At 40.0% G+C, this 19,186-nt stretch overlaps 2 protein-coding genes across 4 annotated transcripts; both read left to right on the top strand.

Annotated features, from left to right (window-relative positions):
• The first annotated feature begins 35 nt into the window (after positions 1-35).
• slbp2 (stem-loop binding protein 2) lies at positions 36-2,447 on the top strand. 3 transcript variants are annotated; one of them, XM_077233452.1, is made up of 8 exons: positions 36-54; positions 183-307; positions 394-522; positions 645-713; positions 831-914; positions 1,285-1,452; positions 1,520-1,667; positions 1,875-2,447. In XM_077233452.1, exons 2-8 carry the CDS (start codon positions 258-260, stop codon positions 2,049-2,051), a joined length of 825 nt encoding a protein of 274 aa, XP_077089567.1. In that variant the 5' UTR covers positions 36-54; positions 183-257; the 3' UTR covers positions 2,052-2,447. The 3 variants fall into 3 exon arrangements, with proteins under 3 accessions (XP_077089567.1, XP_077089565.1, XP_077089566.1); XM_077233450.1 differs by lacking the exon at positions 36-54 and adding an exon at positions 1,018-1,164; XM_077233451.1 differs by lacking the exon at positions 36-54 and adding an exon at positions 1,018-1,164 and having other exon boundaries at positions 207-304.
• A 1,227-nt stretch (positions 2,448-3,674) lies between these two features.
• On the top strand, positions 3,675-15,946 carry fam53c (family with sequence similarity 53 member C). Its single transcript, XM_077233463.1, has 5 exons — positions 3,675-4,164; positions 11,371-11,576; positions 11,717-11,774; positions 13,052-13,896; positions 14,732-15,946. Exons 3-5 carry the CDS (start codon positions 11,768-11,770, stop codon positions 15,002-15,004), a joined length of 1,125 nt encoding a protein of 374 aa, XP_077089578.1. The 5' UTR covers positions 3,675-4,164; positions 11,371-11,576; positions 11,717-11,767; the 3' UTR covers positions 15,005-15,946.
• Positions 15,947-19,186: the final 3,240 nt, after the last annotated feature.

Genomic DNA, 19,186 nt, shown 5'->3' with positions numbered 1-19,186 from the left:
AGCTGAACATTGTCAATAGCTCGTTGTTGTTGTTGTTGTTACTAAGAATTTAAGGTTTAAGAACTTAATATAGCTTAATATGCGTCTAAATAGAGAAACTGACAAGTACAATTATTATCATGAATAATTTATTGTGATTATTCTTTCAATAATTACTGGCCTTACCTCTCTCATTTGTACAGCCCCGCCCCCGATACACCTGTCGCTGATAAAAAGCTTTGTGAAACGCAACGTGTTGTGTGGCTATAGCCAAAATCATGACAACACGCATAGAAAGCCTTCTTCAAAGCCCCTTTGAGTCGCGGTTGTATGTTTTCTGCTTGTTCGTTTTTAAATATAATGATGTGTTACTGTAGCGTGTAGGGACGTTGTGCCTTTTGTTTTGTATTTTAGAGGTCTGCCCCTTCACTTGTGGCCAACAGACGTTGCCCAAGACTTCAAGACTAAAACACACTCTCTTCCATGTAGCCCAGAACCTTGGCTTCTACCAGGCTGCAGTACAGTGTATGATAGTCTTGTCAGGTAAAAATCTCTGTAGATTGAGGAATGACATGGTCATTTTTTTCTTATATTTTTGCTACAAATTGCAAACTTGATAATGGTGTCTTGTGAACTGTGGATTCTCCTTCCTCCCACCCACCCAGCTGCACTAAAACCCCACAGTCAACTTCACATAATGGAGATAAGACTAATGCTGTTCAGAAGCCTCGCAGGTCTGTTATTACGTTACTTTTTGGTTTAGTAGAGGATGTTTTAGGGTGGAAGCTTTGTCTTAACTTCTAAATGTCTCGTACAACCATTTTAAATCATGGCATTTCTTCCCTATTCAGGTCCTCCATCCTTGAGCGGTGCATCCTGAAGATGTCTACAGCTAGTGTTGCTGTTGGAACCGAAGACATAGATGGGATCAAGAGGTCTGGGAAATGTCTCTTGGTGTATAAGTAAATAATAAAAATAAGTATCTATTTATTTGGCAGCCTTGTTCCAACCGGTTAAATGACAAACTCATTTTTATAGGTCACAATCAGGGGTACAGTGGTGCCCCCACAATGCTGACCCGTCACATTTTGAGACAAATGAGGCAGTTTTAAAGCGCAGACAAAAACAGATTCAGTATGGAAAGAATACCTGTGGCTACCAGAACTATGAGCAGCAGGTTCCAAAGTGAGAGTTGGTGAAAGTTAAGTTGCAAACAATCGTTCACATCCATTTTTCTTGTTGGATGTTCTCCTGATTGTAGTGATACTGTAAGCTTTCTGGGTATTATATCTCCTCAATGTCCAGGCGTCTGCGTGTCCCTGGGATCCACCCTTCCACTCCAAACAAATACCGCAAATATAGTCGCAGATCTTGGGATATGCAAGTCCGGCTGTGGCGGCGAGCGCTTCATACATGGGACCCACCATCTGCCTCCCAGAAAAACATGGAAGGACAAGACCCTGTTGATCAATTGTAAGTCTCTAAAGACTTATTTATTTTATTTATTGATCAGATTCTATTAATTTGATTTAACTCTTAGGCAGAGCTTGCTTGAGAAGATGAATACAGAGTTGTGTGATGCCAGCGAAAAGGAGAGCACACAGTGGGAAATGGCAACAGACTCTATTATTTCCCAACCTTCTGAGTTCTCAACCGATGATCCTTGGCTGTCTTCTAATGCTTCTCAGGTCAGACCTTAATATTAAATGGCTGTATTTGAAGTGAAACGCTGTATTTGAAGTGAAACGCACTATCCAGTTTTGTGTAAATGTCTTAGGTCTAATACACTGAACCTCTTTGCAAATGTAAGTCAACGCATTTATTGTTTGAAGGGTCAGTATAATTTCTTGTAAAGTACAGATGGTTTCAGTGCTAATTGGGATTCTTCTGTCCAGATTGGAGTCCCATGCCACCAGAACCAAACCTCTCAGCTTGGATTGGGCTATACCTTTAGTAGTAACCTAACAGCACAGGAAAACGTCCTAGGATGGTTGCGATTTCTTCTTGAGACTGACCACAACCGAAACCAGGCACCTTTGTTGCATGAAGAGCCTTTCTGGAGATATACGTAGTGTCTCCTCAAATGATGTGAATGGTCTGCACAGATCGGGTGCAAAGCTTGTTCTACAAGCAGTGTTAGATGTTAGAATTACACGTTAGGATCACCGTCTCCTAGTTCAGAATGTTGTGCACTATGTATTTTGCAATCAAGACATCCTCTGCCGATGAATGTTTAAATGTTGTACACTTCCAAGTACCTGTTATTGCTACTCTGTTCCTCACTTTCTTATTTATTTTTTTATCGTGTCCTTCAAAAGCACAGGTTCTACTTATTTTGTTCTTGACACATTTCCCTCCTGTTTGTCACGTCACTGTTTTTCTAAAAACAGGAAGTTTCGAAGTTTTTATTTCTTATTTTTGTGTGGACCTCTGAATGGAAAGCAAAACTAATAAAGATGTGGACTGGCTATAGATGATTCTCCATATGTTACTAACTATTTGTGCTATCTATTGGTGTATCAATAGCTGTTCATCTGCAGCAAACCTTTTCACCAAGTTCAACATTGTTGATCCTGGAACATTCCAGTCAGATTTGATGGACAAGTTTACGGTTTGTCAAATACAGACCGTATTTTAATGTGTTCTGCAATTAAAATTTTAATGTTTTTTGCACAATATTCTCATTGTTTGAAAGTTGAATTACCATCTTGTTGGGATATAAGTTATGCTTTATCCATTTACACAACAAATGTACCCTTAATGCTGTAGGCCTATTATGCATGCCAGGCTGGTAGTTGGCATTAATTTTGTAAAGAAACACTACACAGCTATAGACTGTCAAAGTGTTTACAAATTCAAGTTTTCGTAGTTTACATGGAGATGATAACAGTTTTCAAAAACTTTAACATTGAAACCTGTTTTCAGAAGTTTTTCTTCACATGCCCCCAAAACACTGTTGTCGTGTAACGTTATAGCTGAAATGCATACCTTTTTAGTAGAAAGCTGTGTAAATTGCCCCTTAAAGGGATGATGCATTAATAAATTTAAATTGTCATTTACTGACCCTTATGTTCCAAACCTGTATGAATTTATTTCTTCTGTTGAACACAAGATCTATTGAAGAATGTTGGTAACCAGACAGTGGACAGTAGCCTATAGCCATTGACTTCCAGTATACATATTTTTCTCTACTATGGAAGTCAGTGCGGTCCATTAAAAGTCTGGTTACCAATATTCTTCAAAATATCTTATTTTGCGTTCAACAGAACTTGTACAGGTTTGGAGCAACTTGTGAGTAGGTAATGACAATTTTCATTTTTGGGTGAACTATCCTTTTAATTTCACCTCTTAAAGTATCCTCACTCAATTGTACCTTTTTATTAGACTAAATTACATGAGCAATGCAAGTTTATTGATTGGGTATGTTAGTACTAAGTTGTTAGAATGTGGAGAAATGTTAGTCAAACACTTCAGGCGAATAGCTTTATTGTTTGCCATTTTACCTTGTGAATAATCTGATTTCATTTAGAGTTTATTTTCAGGATAAATATTATAGGTTATTGCATATCTTTCCTGAAAATAAGCACTAGATTAGATTTGGAATTACTAAAGAAAATCCCTTCATAGAGTTCACTACAATTCCCATGATTCTGAGAGTCGTATTATTCTCAGGATCGGTTCAGTCCAAGAGAGTCACTCACTGTATTGTCTGACATCAGCTTTATATCGTCCATTTATTCATCTGATAACATTTGCTCTCTTTTGCTAGTTGTTTGTCTGAAAACAGCCCTGATAAACCCGAACATATGCCCTGAATGTTATTTACAAATTCCTCCATAGAAGGGACGCACTTATTTTTCCCTAGTGGGCGACGTTGAGAAGACAGTCTGTATCGACCAAGCGTGCAATTGCAGACCTATCCACAATTTTACACGATCCTTTAAATCATCTCTATCGGTCTTCGCTTATGACCCAGCATATAAAGATATGTTTTTGTTAAACCGAGCATTCGACAATTGTATACAGATAATTGTATACAGATATTTCCAGGCCAAAAGCGAGGACGGTTTGTATTAGACAGCAAACCGACCTGCTTTAGCTTCTTGTACCGAATCGGCTGAATCTCTCGGTTGCGAGTAACATACAAGGCCTGGGGTTTTATCGACCACTCTCGCTTGACTCAAGGTAAGCCATTGTCGTCGAAAATCATCAGTGCATCCTCGTTTAAATGTTGCATTCTTCATATAAATATGTAGTTTTGCTGCAGTCGGGCTCATTGTGCATGGCTTAACTTAACAGCTAGAAATTGGCTCGTGGGGCAGAATTGCATTTCATAAACGCGTGTAAACAAATCTTCAGCACATGGCAGGGATGCAGTAATTCGCTTTTGAAAATTTACGAACAGAACTAACCCCTATGAAACGGGAAGACATTCTATTGCTTTATTTCTGTAATAGGCCTGTTTACAGCTCCGCGTTAGCTACTATAGCCCGGGTTGCCTGTTCCTGATTGGCTTGACATGCAGCCTGTTATTTGTAATTATCATGCAATGAATGGCGTTTTATAAAATGTAAAATATAGAATTGGAGTTTTAGGGTTTCATGTGTTATTCGCTTGCATAAGCTGCAAAATCAAGCAAATAGAGTAATGTTACAACCGGTTCACGCGAAATGAAACCGCTTTCTGCTTCCTAATTTCGACCGACGCATATTTATAGTCTCAATTCATTCGCTTGCCTTCGGCGCTCAAAAATCAATATACTCTTAATGTGTATACATGCTCGGAATGGCTAAACTTGGCTAATGCCCCGTGCAAACCTCACGCTCGTGCTTCAGTAATGTAAGCCAGTGGCCTAGCCCGACCTTCAGCGCGATTTTATTCTGTTTTGATAATGGCGATGCGATCGTGAAATATGTGTGTTGTGTATATATATATGTATACATACAGACACACACATATATTTTATTTCTTCAGATGATTTGAATCGTAGACGAAGGATATGTTGTGCTACATGTCACGCTTAATGTGCTTATAATGGAGATGACAGGCAGGCCCCCTCCCCCTCCATCATCAGCCGCGACCGCTCAGCGCGTTACCAAGGCAACGGCGGAACCGAACCCGAATATTCTCGTGACCGCCATGAAACGTCATTACTAGCGACGTTTCTTGACTTAAATCAGCATCTGTGAATTATTCTTTTCCTACCTCACTATCTATATAAGTTTTTTTTATTATTTTAGATGCATGGACCCTATATACGATCATCCCTGTGGGAGGAACCCCCATCTTAAATTGTTAATTTTTTATACAGTGAAAATGAATATTTTAAATATGTCTAAAATATTATTTGGAAAATATTTAAATTATATTAATTTCTTTTTCTACTCATTATAGTACCTTACTCTAAGATTTATTTATTTATTTATTCATTTTAATTAATTACGATCTTCCCTAACCTTTGTAATTATTGTAAAGCGACCTTGGGTGTTGGTAAGGGGCTATATAAATAACAATTATTATTAATTTATTTAAAAAAATATTACACTGTTTTTGTTTATACTTTTTCACAGACCCCCCTAGCACTCACTTGTGTCCCCCTAAGGGGCCCTGGACCCCAGTTTAAAAAGTATTTGGGACTTATTAATCGGGTTGAGTGTTGATAACCTTCACGATTCGATTCAATTCACAAGCTTGCAATTTGATTCCAATTCGATTTGAAATCGATTAATTTGGATATACAGTAGGGTAAGTGTACACATTAAGCCCATGTACCCTTTAAGCCCACTTTCAGTTTCAACTATGTAGTCAAATTAAAAAAAGAGAAAATAATCTTCTATGCTGCTCATTATTTTAACCAATCTGGTGATTTGTTACTTTCCTGGCATTTTTTATTGCATACCAATCACATTTGGCAATGTTGAGTTAGCCCCACCCATGTGCATGCTGTCTCAGGGGACCTCAAAGTCACCCCAAAACTTTGGTGTTTCGGGACCCTTCAGTAATCAACACATTTCTGCAATTTTGCAGCCATTTCTTTGGTAACTACATTGATAGTATGTCAAATAAGAGACAAATGTATTGTTTTTTGTGTATGAACGAATAATACTTTATCATTTTATATTATTTTTCCTTTAAATGGAAAAATGAGTTTTATTAGCTTGCGTTCAAAGCTAATCTCTAGGTCAAACCATTAGCCTTACAGAAAGATAGACTGCCAAAGAATTAAGAATGTGAACAGCAAAAATTAATGTTTTTTGTTTGTGATTCATTTTACATTAATTTACAAATAAATACATCATAAATTGTTTATTTTAAGATTAAGATTATTTTCATAAATTAACTTTTTTTTAAGATGGGCTTAAATTGTACAGTGCCGCAAAACGCATGCAAACTATAGCCAACACAAGCTAACCTTGAATAAAAAAAAAACTTAACGTTTCTCAACGTAGGCACAATGAAAATTACTATGATACTTAGTCCACAGTATATTTAAGTTCCATGCATGTATTTGTAAACATATCTTACATTTTTAAAGGAAAACATTATCTTTTTTCACCATTACTCACTGTGGAACCATTTAAGCCCAATGAGGAATCCCTCTAATTGCAAACTTTGATACATTTTCAGAAAGAGTTTAATGATAACATTTATTTGTGTGCTTTTACCTCACTAACCTTTTAACCTTACCTTACTTACTACCTTAATTTACAACTATATTTAGATAGGCCTACAAATTACACGCATTCATTCAAATGAGATAGAGCCCCTTTTGTCCTAAAGTCCTTAAATGTATAACCAGGCATAATTTGGGAAGCCAAACCGAGTTAAGGCTTGAGATTCAGGGCATGGAGAGGTCCCAGAGGGACCCTACATTCCCCACAGTCCTGAGCCCCTGGGACCGTCCAGCTCCAAGAGATACCGCCACTTCCTGTCCAGCTTTGACCGGGCAAAACTCGGGACCCAAGCCGAGTTGGGGCTCCGGACTCCTGGCATGGAGGGGTCAACCAGTGGGCCCCCTATGTTGGGAGTATTGAGCCCTAACTCTGCTTTCTTCCCGAGATATGGTCACTTCCTGTGGACCTAAGGCTGCATACTCCCGGTGTGGGGTCCCACTAGTAGACCCCCAGAAATCCCAGAGTCTGAAGCCCAATTCGACTTCCTTCCCGAGATACACCCGGTTAAACTTCCACCTTTGACCAGGCATAACTCGGAAGCCAAGCCGACTTAAGGCTCCAGACTCCCGGTGTGGGGGGGCCCCCCTAAGCCCAGAGTATGGAGCCCCAACTCGGCTTGGCTCCCAAGATACACCTGGTCAAACTTCCAGCTTGACTCCAGCCTCAACTCCAGTCAAGCCGACTTAAGGCTCCAGACCACCGGCCACTAACACTCAAAAACTCAACAAATGCTGTAAACTATACAGGGATTCAGTTGGTAGGGACTAAATTTATATTGAAGGTTAATATTAACTGATTTGTATATAAACACACTTACATTACACAGACACACTACAATTAGTTTTTTGAAATAAACATTTACATTGTGGCTGTCATAACTTGACAAATTTTATTAAAACATACAATAAATACTGAAGAACAGTAAAAAAATTATAATGAATATGTAATGTAGTGAATATATGTAGCAAAATGCTCCCCTCAAGTTTTTTTTTTTTACCAGACTAACGAGTTTATGGTCATCAAATGGCTTTTCTGAGGTAAATATAACATTAGGTGATATATTGTTACAAGATATTTTATTGACGTCTTTCGACGGTTGAAGTACTGATTGAATGATTACACAAGACATGATACGGATTTCGGTAAGTTGTACTGTATCTTTTAACATGTCTTCTGATGTTCAATCATGTTTATTTTGTGCTGTAACTAGTAGTAAAGCAGAAGAGATGATAATTTCACGTGCTCTGCCGCTTCGCTTGATCTGAGGTGGCAACAGCGATCTGTCAGTGCACATTAAAGAGTATCTTTTTTTATTATTATTTCATAATAAAATGGAGAGTATTCGAAATCTGACACTTTGTTTTATATCAAAAGTAACAAAGCTTATTGCGAGTTACTGGATGGGATGTGCTGTACAATGTTCTGTTCAGCGAGATCGAGAAAAATGAGTATCGATTAAAGGGGAACTTGGCAACTCTAGCCATTTCTTTGCTGATTTTCACTTTTGTTGTCGCATATTGTCTCAACGAGCTCCCCCTACAGCTGTGGGGTGTATATTTCACAACACTGTCGTAAAAAAACTCACTTGCGGCCCTTCCCCCCTCTTTCTACCGCTGCTCATGTGCATTTGTTATTATCGGAGCCGGTGTGGTGAAGCGTTGTGTTCCACCGAAATATTGCTTCCCACCTTAGGACCCAAGCTATCCGATTGGTTCAAAGCACGTTTTATGGGTAATCGCTTTAGTGCCTGGTTAAAAATCAGACAAAATAACTTTATAATAGAAGTTGTTTGAACTACATTTGAAACAATTTAAAATGTTTTTTAACTTATGTTTCATATGCTAGTATATAACCGAAGCTATAGATTGTGAATTTAAAATTTTTTCCGATCTTAGTTTTTTTTAGTTAGCTTAGATAGTAGCATAGCATGCAGCTATCCGATGAGCATGCTAACGTTAGCTTAGCTTTACCTGAGCTTATAACGTTACTTCCTTACCGTATTCTCAGCAATTCTTAATGCAATTATAATTGTCATTATTTTTATCGTAATAATCATCTGTTGTACAAATTTTGTTATTAAAAGAACCATGAAGTAATGTTAATTTGAGTTTATTACTATTTTTCTTATTACAGTTTATCCATTTAAATAAATGACAGATGAGAACAGATTTAGATCAGGCATACTACTGGCATACTAATGGGGTCCTAAACTGGGACTCATCTCTTTACCACACCGGACTTCCTATTTCCATCTTACCGGAACGTTAGTCTCCATGTTGCAAGGTTGGTTTTCCGCCTGGGAACGTTGGGGGGAAAGTCACCATTCTCACCGGAACAGGTTATTAAACCATCCAAATGATTTCTACACGGTTTTATTAATGTTGAAATAGTTGCCAAGTTCCCCTTTAAAATCAAGTAATCTATATATTTTTTTACCCAAACATACTCCTTAATAACAAGGACTAGACTAGTATCTATACATCAGTCAAGTTCGGCGATGTGTTTTTAGTGCTTGCTGTGCCAGTGAGTGTTGGTAGGAGTTCCCACAGTGGCATCAGGCCAGCGGAACAGCCGGTTCCTTGACTGTGCAGCTTTCCCAGACACCTGTCACTAAGCAGCCGCTATTCATGTGTGCTGTAATGGGAGACCACTAGCAGACTGGGCCGTTGGCCTGCAGGGTTACAGTCCTTAGCGGAGCTTGGAAAGCGAGAACTTCAATCACTTTTGTCTTATTAAAATATAATCTGACAATACATCAAAAGAGAAGTATAAGTTTAGATTAAATTAAATTTGGTCGTATTCTGTTCATGTTAGTGTCTCAAATAGATTAGCATGGCTGCCATTAAAAATAGAATATTTGCCCTATAAAGCCAGTATTTTAGTTTATAGGAATCTGAAGAGATTTTTTTGTGTGTGTGCGCGTGTATAATTTCTTTTGCGAGCATATTTTCCAGTGATGTTTTGTTGGTACTTTAAATACATGCAAGTCAGTCACCTGAAATTCCTGGTTTGTTTCAGTGTAAAAGTGTGATGTCAGCAATTTAGTACTAAGGACTTATTAATCGAAGGGAATTGTATGTGCACTGTTGGCAATGCATAGTTAATGAAGACAGCTCATACCTGCTTTATAAAGAGGATTGTTTGTACTAAGAAAGTAATGGAGGTAAAATTATAGTTCCCCCCCCCCATTTTATACCGGACTCATGGTGTGTTTAATGATTTTTTTAGAAAGGAGATGGCTGGTGCTGTTTGATTCTTCCATTTAGCGTCTTGTTGGTACAGCTGTTTAAATATATTTAGCCATGGAAAGATTCGGAAATATAACAAAAAATAAATAAATTGAGCAATAATTTTTCTCTGTGCGTACTTCAGCAAAGTTTTGTTACACAGGAAGGGCTCTTATCAAACATACTCTTATACTTTATACTCTTCCTTGTAAACATGACAAGTTTTACATGTGAGCTCAACTGTAGACTTCAAAAATTCGAATGGGACAAGAAATTTAAAAGCATTTTCATTCAGAGTAGATCAGGAATACTTTGTAGGTTTGCTAATTGTAATATTCTTTACACTTATAGCAGCTAAGTAACTCAAGAGACTGGGAGACCCTGCTATTCTGGAACATTTACCATCCACTTTTGTTTAACTGTTTTTCATGTTCCACCATTTTGTATTGTCCTTAGGGCGGAGATGGTGGCAGTTTTTTACCACCATGGTGTTAAGGGACCAACTATTGGCGGTGTATACATAACATATATTGACCGAACTTAAATTAATTTTGAAATAATAAAACAAAATAATAAATGAGGCTTAAACATCAGTTTCGTAAAAAAATGTGCATGTTTATTTTAGCAGTTCTGTAAGTGAAACAACACACTATAGCCTGTAACAAATTGAAATAAATATCAGTAATGGTAACCTAAATAACATAATAATGTTAAATATTACATGAAAAAACATTTGTTTTATATATCTCCACAAAGATAAATGTCTCGTCCTATATGCTGCTCTGTGCTTTGAGAGAGATGTGGGACACGAGCAGGACAGAGATCATTGCAGGGTCTGAAATTGCATACTGTCTGAGTAGGTACTACATTTCCTTAATTGAACTTAAACTTACTTTGCGACCGTTAAATGAAATTCGGAGTTACTACATCCGCCATGTTGTTACTGTCACATGACCTATCAGCAGTTGTGTCGCTTCACTCCCATTTTCAAATCCCCTCCCGTGGCCTCATGGGATAGTAAAGTGTCCATCGTATGCACATCTCAGCATCTCACCGGAAGTAGTAGGTCATCTGGGGACTTTACATCAACTGTTTATCGAATTCTATAGATTCGGGCATACTACTCTGTTGGTTTACTGTTTTTCGCATATTATATAGTAGGCAGTGTATCTCTTATCTAATATCTTGATGTACAAGCAACAATCAAATGTGTCATTTAGTGTTCAGATACATTTATTTAAAGGGGTCATAATCATAAGGAATCAGTTCCTTGAATCAGATCCTGACAACATGCTGTAATTCAAAAACATCTAAAGAGTCCAAAAAAAAGACCAAATAATTTTAAAGGGTAAGAGGAAATGGTAGTGAAAAACTAAAATATGAATATTTTTAACAAAAAAAAACTTTAATAATATTGTTTTTTTTTAATCATAAGCAAAATAATAAAATTGATTAAATATCTAATAATTTTTTTGACTTCTGTGCCCCAGGTGAGGACGTCATCATGGTTCCTGAGTGAGACCGAGCGAGCAGCGTGTCCTGGATGTTTGGTGGACATTGCTTCAGTTTTATTTAGTGTACATCAGCCTCTTTCCCCACCTTTCCTTCCTCCTCCAATTTGCAATGCCATGGTTTCGTTAAATGTTAATCAACAACGTTGTCCCAGCATCAGCAACGACCACTGGACAGCAAACTGGTAAAACTTGTGTTTTAGATCTCAGCACAGTATGATGTAATTCACTTTACCATTTAAGATGTGTAATAGGCCCAGTCAAGCTCTCCAGAATATCTGTCTGTTAAAGCAATGCAATTAATCTTTTCTTTTTCTTCTTTCAGTCTCTACGTCATCGTCAGAGCCCCGAAACCAGCCGGCCCACAGATGGATTGATGCCTGGTAAGTAACTTATCTGACCTCTCTTGAGTGTCTGGAGCATTGATCTATCACTTTAAATAGCTCCTTAATTTGAAGTGCAGAGTTTCTTGGTTATTCTGAGTTCCAAGTAAACGTAACAAACTTACCCCCCCCCCCCCCCCCCCTTTATTTAATTTAAAAAAACTATATTTTATTCTTTATTTTAAAAAAAAATTCCCTGAAAGTTGAGTTAGAATAGTTTGCAAGAGCACACTTATAGTACCTGTTTACACCTGGTATTAAGGTGCGTTTTGTTCGATCGGATCACAAGTAGACGAGGCAGACAGAAACCTGTTTACACCTGGTGTTTTAATCCGTCTCTTTTGTCCTCTTACAAGCACTTCTGTCCTGATTTCTTCGAGGGGAGGGTCTATGTGCGAGTAAATTTATGGATTTTTTTTTTCCAGATCTTTCAATCTAATGGGCAAAATAAGTTTGCACAATTTACATATGAACGCGCCCGGAAACAACGGAAAAACATACGGAGAGCAGTAACTTCTTTTGTTTTTGCCCCGACAGCCGCAAAACCACGCCGAACACGGTGAGGTAGTGTTAGAAATCAGGAATGGTGAGACAACATTGTACTTTTTTCGGTACGTTTTTCTTTAGTCGACAAATTTAAAAATCCCGTCTGGCTAGTGCGCTTCCCAGAATGTTTACGCATTAGGTCAGTAGGTGGAGAGTTGGCTGTTCGAACGTGAGTGACCACATGAGCGTTTACACTACGAAAGCGATCCGGTCTGATGTGTTTTCGACTACCTCGGAAGTGCTTGAAAGTGGACAAGCTCAAAACGTTTTAGACCCCATTTACAGTCCACTTGTGATCCGAATGACGAAAACTACTCTTAATACCAGGTTTAAACGCGGCCATAAACACAATGAGGCCGTAAAAGCGGACTAGTAAGTAAATGAGTTTACCCGTTCGGTGTAATGATGATAATAAAGACATTCACAAGGGGGTATTACTGATGCATTTTATTTTGTAGAATATATGTGTCTTGAGCTTATCTTAACTACAGACCTTATTTCAGACATTCAAAAAACCAATTCACTTCAGGACGATGGAACCAGAAGTGCTAAAATGCTAACTCATTTCTGGGTTTTGGGCCTACAAAAATATGTCATCCCTGCAGCACCCTATAAAGACTTTGTCATAGCACCAATATGTAATGTCTTCCAAATGTCACATGCTCCCCACAATTGATGCCGAGGAGCACAGAAGGGTATTAACTCGTACAACTCTGTCCGACCTCTTTCAGAGAGCAGTTACTGGCAGCTCTGCCCTCCTTCGAAGGCCAGCCTGCAGGGGGTGCTCAGCTCCAGCTTCCCCCCCGGCCCCGTGCCCCTGGGTCCTCCAGAAAGCCACCAGCCGGAGGGGGATGACCTGAACAGTCCGCTCGCCCCTAGCACCTCTGTAACGGACCTGTCTTTTCCCGGGCCTCCCCCTCCCCCCCCGCCACCCCCCAAACGCCACTGTCGTTCGCTGTCTGTACCAGAGGACCTTTCACGCTGCCGGTACACCTGGCGGCCGAGCGCCTCCAAGGTCTGGACACCAGTGAACCGCCGATGCCACAGTGGAGGGGGCGCGGGGGGGCCGTGTCCACTGCGTGCCCCCAGCTCCTCGCTAAACTCCTCGCTGCATTCTTCTTCCAGTCCCACCTTTTTCAGTCTGGCCCTCTCCCCAGATTCCCCACTGCCGTGGACTTTCCCCTGGGACCCGAGTGACGTTGCCGGAGGCGGCGCCTGCTGCTGCTTCTTCCCCTCGCCATCCTCATGCTCCTCCTCTCCCTCGCCGCTCCACCCGCCGCCGCCGCCACAGAGGCGCTTTTCCCTCTCTCCCGTCCTCATCCGAGAAGCTGCCGCCCAATTCCTGCCGCCACCTCCGGTGCCCCCGCAAATGCCGTCTCACCCTCCGGCGGTGCCGGCCTCGCCCTCGTCCGCCTGCAGCACTCCTTCTTCGGTGCGCCGTGCTCTTCCTCCTCAACTTCCACGGTGCCATTCTCAGCCCTGCGACCTTCTCCTGCTCAAACCTGGCCTGAAACGCCGGAGGGACCCGGACAGACCATGCGCACGGCCTGTGTTAGACTTCGCCAAAATGACTCAGGTATGCGTTTGCTATTCCCTAGTTAGTACAGCTACTGTTATTTAAATATCTTATTGTTTTCTGAGGAGGAAAAGGAGGCAGTCGACTGTACGAAAAAGAAAAAGAGACATTACAAAATGCGACATCAAATAGCGCGTAAAGTAGGGCTAGGTATTGATACAGATTTCCTGATTCTATTTTATTTGATTCAATTCCTGTTTACAAGCTCTTGACCTTACAGATTTAATAATAATAATAATAATAATCCCCCTCAAAACAAATGTTGGTAACACTTTACAATAAGGTTCATTAGTTAACAATGAGTAATACATTTGTTACTGTATTTATTAATCTTTGTTAATGTTAGTTCATAGTCCACACAGTGATTTAATAATGTTAACAAATGCAACCTTTGATTTTAAATTTAGAAATTAATATTAACTTAGATTAATTAATACTGTAGAAGTATTTTTCATTCTTAGATCATGTTAACTAAGGTATTTAACTAATGTTAACTAATGAACCTTATTGTAAAGTGTTACCAAAATGTCTAACTTCAACTGACAAATTGTTTTGTTTAAAAAAACGTATAACCCTTGTCAGCTTGACTTATGAATATTAATTAGGTGCTGTAACATATGCCTAGTAATCCTTATTAAAAAATGTGTGCTAGCTGTAGTAGCTTAACACGAATGTAATGAGTTAATTCAGTTCACAGCAGAAATGATATGTGGCATCTGTGCATGGCACCTAAAACTCTTAAAATCTATGATTGTGTCCCAAAAAGTTGCGGGGGCAATCTTAGAAATTACACCCATGTTTTTTCGTCACTAAACTACTATCCCTTAATTTTCAGACTCGAAGCACAGACCCTCTTAGTTATATGGAACGTGGCAGATTGGCCTGTGGAGGCGATGTCTGTATGGGCCTTGAGCCTTTTTTTGGAGACTTCAGAGGCTCATGTTCACCAGCTGAAGGCCTGGGTAGGACAAGTATCGGGCCGTTAAGTGAAAGTGACGAGGAGGAGGAGAGAGAGGAGGAGGACCCTGAAGACCGCGACGGAGGGCAAACTAGCGTGTTTGAAAGGGATTGTACTGAACTAGATATCACCCTCATTGAGGAGAACTGAAAGTTATCTGGGGAAGATCTACTTCCCCCCCCCCTCACCTCCACCGCCAGCATTCAGCTCTGCACCACCTGCTACCTTACACTGGCAGGCCTCTCAGGAACCCTGTGCCCTCGCACGAGGCGCGCAGGCGTAGACGCCCATTAATGAAGACATGCCGACTACTATCATATGCAGGCAGTCACAGACGCTGACCCATCAACATTGTACATTCCAGAATGAGTTGCTGAGACAGTCTGAAGGATGCAAATATTTCAAAAAGGTTTTATGTGTATCGGACGTCCTCTTAGAATTCATCTTCAAACTGACAGAACGGATCCGGAGGCGAACAGCTTCCCGCTTCTTTCTTTTTTTTTGTCTTTCCTCTCGACTTGTTTTGATAGTAAGAATAGACTTTCTTGGATGACGGTTATAAATATCAGTGTTTTGTTCGGTTGAGATATAAAAGGGCAGTATGACATAGCAGTATTTACTCTGCAGACCTTTATACTTCCTGACGAAGGTCCATCTAATTCAACATAAGCCTTAAGATGCCTGTTTTTTTTCTTCCTCTTAATCAAAAGATTCCTCAAGGAAATTAATTGTGTACTGTAGCTGTTGGTCTGTTTTTTTTTCTTCTTTTTTTCTGCAGACTCTCTTTTTTTATCTGTACAATGCATTCCTCTAAAACTGAAATGTGTATACATTTATTAATGCACTGTATTTGGGACATTTAGAAAGAAACAATGAAAGCAACCACTGTATTCTGAAGGCACATTGTTATACTGTATTGTACAGCGAGTATTTGTTCAAATAAGTTGTGTAAAGATGGTAGCTTGAAGGTTGGAGACAGGCTATTTCTGTCATTTAGAGATTTTTTTTATTGTATGTGTGATCAATTCAGACTCGGTTTATGTAAAAATAAAGTTTATTTGAAATTATGGCGAGTTGACATACTAACCCAAATGAGTTTCCCCTCATAATTTATGAATGGCAACACAATTACATACATGCAACTGAGTTAAAATAATTAATTTTTACATTAAAACTTTGCAATCTCCTGGATGTTATAAAATGGAATATCACATGCCTTTTGATGGTAAATTTCCCTCTGAGGTTCTTGTATGGCATGCAAGTTGAAACATTTCATGTAGTGGACGGTTTGTAAGTCTGTAACTGTAACTCAGTTATTCTTAGTTTCCCATCACATATTTTTCAATTCAATTCACATTTATTTGTATATTGCTTTTTACGATACACATTGTTTCAAAGCAGCTTTACAGAAAACGCATTTTTATACGGTACAATTAAGAGTAATCTGTAAAGTAATGTCCATATGGCAGAACTATACAGTTCTAAGATAATACAGATCATGCGGGTAGCTAAATTTGTGTTTTCAGTTAAGCAGAAACAATGAGCAAGTTAAAGCATTGATTACATTTTTTACAACATATGGAAAATTTGGCAGTTTAGTATGTTGATTTTGTTACGAAGATATCGGCCACTATAAGATATCGGCAACCCAGCTTTATTTTATTTTCAAATCCTGGTTTTATACAAATTTTGCCATTTGACTGTTATCACATGCTGATACTTTAAATAGTAAAAGGAGGGCAACACAGTATAACTCCTCTTTTAGATGTTACTTACCTGGTGAAACTGGTAAAATGAGATAATTAACCTCTGTAGGATTGAAGCAGAATAGGAATAGTTAATATTTATAGATTGTGTTTATTTTCACAAACATTGTGGTTTAAAGTTGCACACGTGTAATATATTCATGGAGAAATCACACCAGTGACAGGAAACACTGGGGCTGTGAAAGGATCTTCTGATGCAGATCCAAAGTCCAAAACGTCTTGAACCAGAGCAGCTTTAGCAGGAATCTGACCAGGGAGGTTGAGAGAGGAGATTTTGGGCAGCCGCGGCATGAATCTGCACCAGAGGAGCCTTTGTGGCGAACATGAGGGGGCATCATGTCAGGAACCGCTGGGAAGCCGTTTACCTGGGGCTGCTATGACACAGATCTGTTGAACCGTAGCGGGTTCTAGAGTTGCAGCAACTCTGAAAAGGTGTGCAAGTAACGTTAAAATCTTTGTTGCCTGTGACTCTGACCTCTGTGACCTCAGAAGGATCTGGAGCAGCAGTGTCAGAAACCTTGACGCCGCCTTCACGCTGGCAGTTGAAATCAGCTCCGATTCGGCTCCGAAACGACCGGAAGTCATTCATTTCCTATGGAGATTCGCAGACCGCATGGGAATGGGTCCGAAACGGGTCCGAACGAGTGCGGTGGTGCGAAGAAAATCGTGTCAGTTGGTCATCCTGATGCGTTCAAAAAATGTTACTCTTGCGAAAGGAAAGCGTTGCTATGGTACTGATAAACAAACCTGAATTCTTAACTTTTAATAAAATAAATAATGATTTTATAACAAGTTATGTCATTTTTTTATTTTCATGATTTTCTAACGTTATTAGGGCAGTTAATACAATTAAAATGTGGGCTATAATTAAATAATTAAAATGGCTATAATTAAATATTGTGGCCGTTTTCCCTCACCCCTTCATCATCAACTCATTTGGTTATTTCAATATTATTATAGTCTATTTTGTTAGACAGAATCAACCTTTCTAATCTCTCCGCCATTTTTGTTCTACTCGCTTCCGACGCTTTTCAACGGTGTAGTACGACGTCCGCTGGGGGCGTATTGCGTATTACGGAGCTGATTTCAACTGCCAGTGTGAAGGTGGCGTTATGGCGGGCCTTGATTTCTGGAGGGGACCTGACAGGATCTTTGGGAATCAGTTGCCCGTGGAAGGAACCTCTGGAGCAACAGTGTGAGGGACTTCTGAGGCCAGTGAAGCTGTGAAAAGGGTGTCCTGGGACTTTCAAGTCAGGAATCTCTGTGGGTCCTCAGCAGGTTCTAGAGCAGCAGTGACAGGAACCTTTATAATGACATTAACTGGCATTTCTGGAGTGGCCGTGACAGGAATTCTGGGCCCAAGTGAGCTCAGTGGCCATGACTGAAACCTCTGATGCAGCCGTGACACGGATCTCTAGGACACGGATGGCAATAGCAGGAACCTGTGGTGTGGCAGTGCGAGGAACTTGACAGGGAGCTCTGGAAAGCTGTGGGTGACTGTGGTGCAGTACTCAAGCCAAGGCGCCAGACGCAACCGAAGCCAGCCAGCCCGTAAGACGCCAGGGATGGAGGAGCCACCCATATCAGCCCGCCGGACGCAAGGCTGGCCCTCTTCATAACCTACAGGGGGACCTGAAACATAATCAGAAATTTTACAAGTTAGACAAACATATTTCATAAGGCATAAAAATACAACTTGACATCTGTGCAGTGTATAAGGACTGCCTATATGACGTTGCAGCAGGTAGGAAGCTGATGTCTATATTCGGATAATCAAACCCAACCAAAAAAAGCCAACAAAAAAAAACTAAAACAAGAAAATGTCAATATATCTTCGAAATCATTTAGCTTCTCTTAGACTCAGTACCTTGAACCAGTCCTGGAATAGCATCTCCTCCAGAAGAAGCCTGTGCTCTGGCTTGCTCTTCAGGCAACCCCGAATAAAACAGCAGCATTATGTGCAGAAAGATCAAGAGATGGCTGATTATTACATACAAATTTACACTGGTTGTATAAGCTGTAAAAATGGGGAGATTCCTGCATTATCCATAAGAAAAAAAAAAATAAAGCCACTGTTATCTCTGTTTTGCATGTTTAAGAGTTCCATTATCCTTCTTTGTTGTAATGAAATTCTCACTATCTGAGAAGCCTGGCTGGAACCAGACATCAGCATCCATCAAATTCATATCACTGCTGTCTGTGAAACGGCTGGTGATGTTAGCAAACAGCAGCACCCACCGTGGCCACACCGTTACATGCTTCCCATGGTACTCACCCTTCTCAGAGTACTCTGGATACTCCTAACTAATATGATTGAAAGATAATACATACCAGAGTAGGTTTTGTAGGACAAGCTTTTCAGTCCCCACAGCCGAAATCAATTTGACCTCCGGGGTCTCTGTGTTGACCAGGAGGTTTGGCATCTTGATGTCCTGGTGGAAGACCCCCTGGGAACAGTAGACGGCAGCAACGTCAATCACCTGCCGTACGAAAAGACACATCCTCACTGAAGAGGTCAGGGTGATGCTCCAAAAGACTGTGCATGCCCATGCAGGGCACGGGGTGC

This window comes from Siphateles boraxobius, unplaced genomic scaffold, assembly GCF_051911475.1.
Source record: "Siphateles boraxobius isolate OS27281-9 unplaced genomic scaffold, OSU_SipBor_1 18, whole genome shotgun sequence".
NCBI classification, from domain to species: Eukaryota; Metazoa; Chordata; class Actinopteri; order Cypriniformes; family Leuciscidae; genus Siphateles; species Siphateles boraxobius.
The sequence above is the reverse complement of the archived record's forward strand: the minus strand, read 5'-3'. Positions and strand labels throughout refer to the sequence as shown.

Excerpts from the sequence above, each read along its gene's own strand:
- slbp2 (XM_077233450.1), top strand. The coding sequence starts at position 258 with ATGACAACACGCATAGAAAGCCTTCTTCAAAGCCCCTTTGAGTCGCGG. Across the intron at positions 308-393 it reads AGCCCCTTTGAGTCGCGGTT|AGGTCTGCCCCTTCACTTGT; the intron begins GTATGTTTTCTG and ends TTTGTATTTTAG. Across the intron at positions 915-1,017 it reads GACATAGATGGGATCAAGAG|GTCACAATCAGGGGTACAGT; the intron begins GTCTGGGAAATG and ends TCATTTTTATAG.
- fam53c (XM_077233463.1), top strand. Across the intron at positions 13,897-14,731 it reads ACTTCGCCAAAATGACTCAG|ACTCGAAGCACAGACCCTCT; the intron begins GTATGCGTTTGC and ends CTTAATTTTCAG.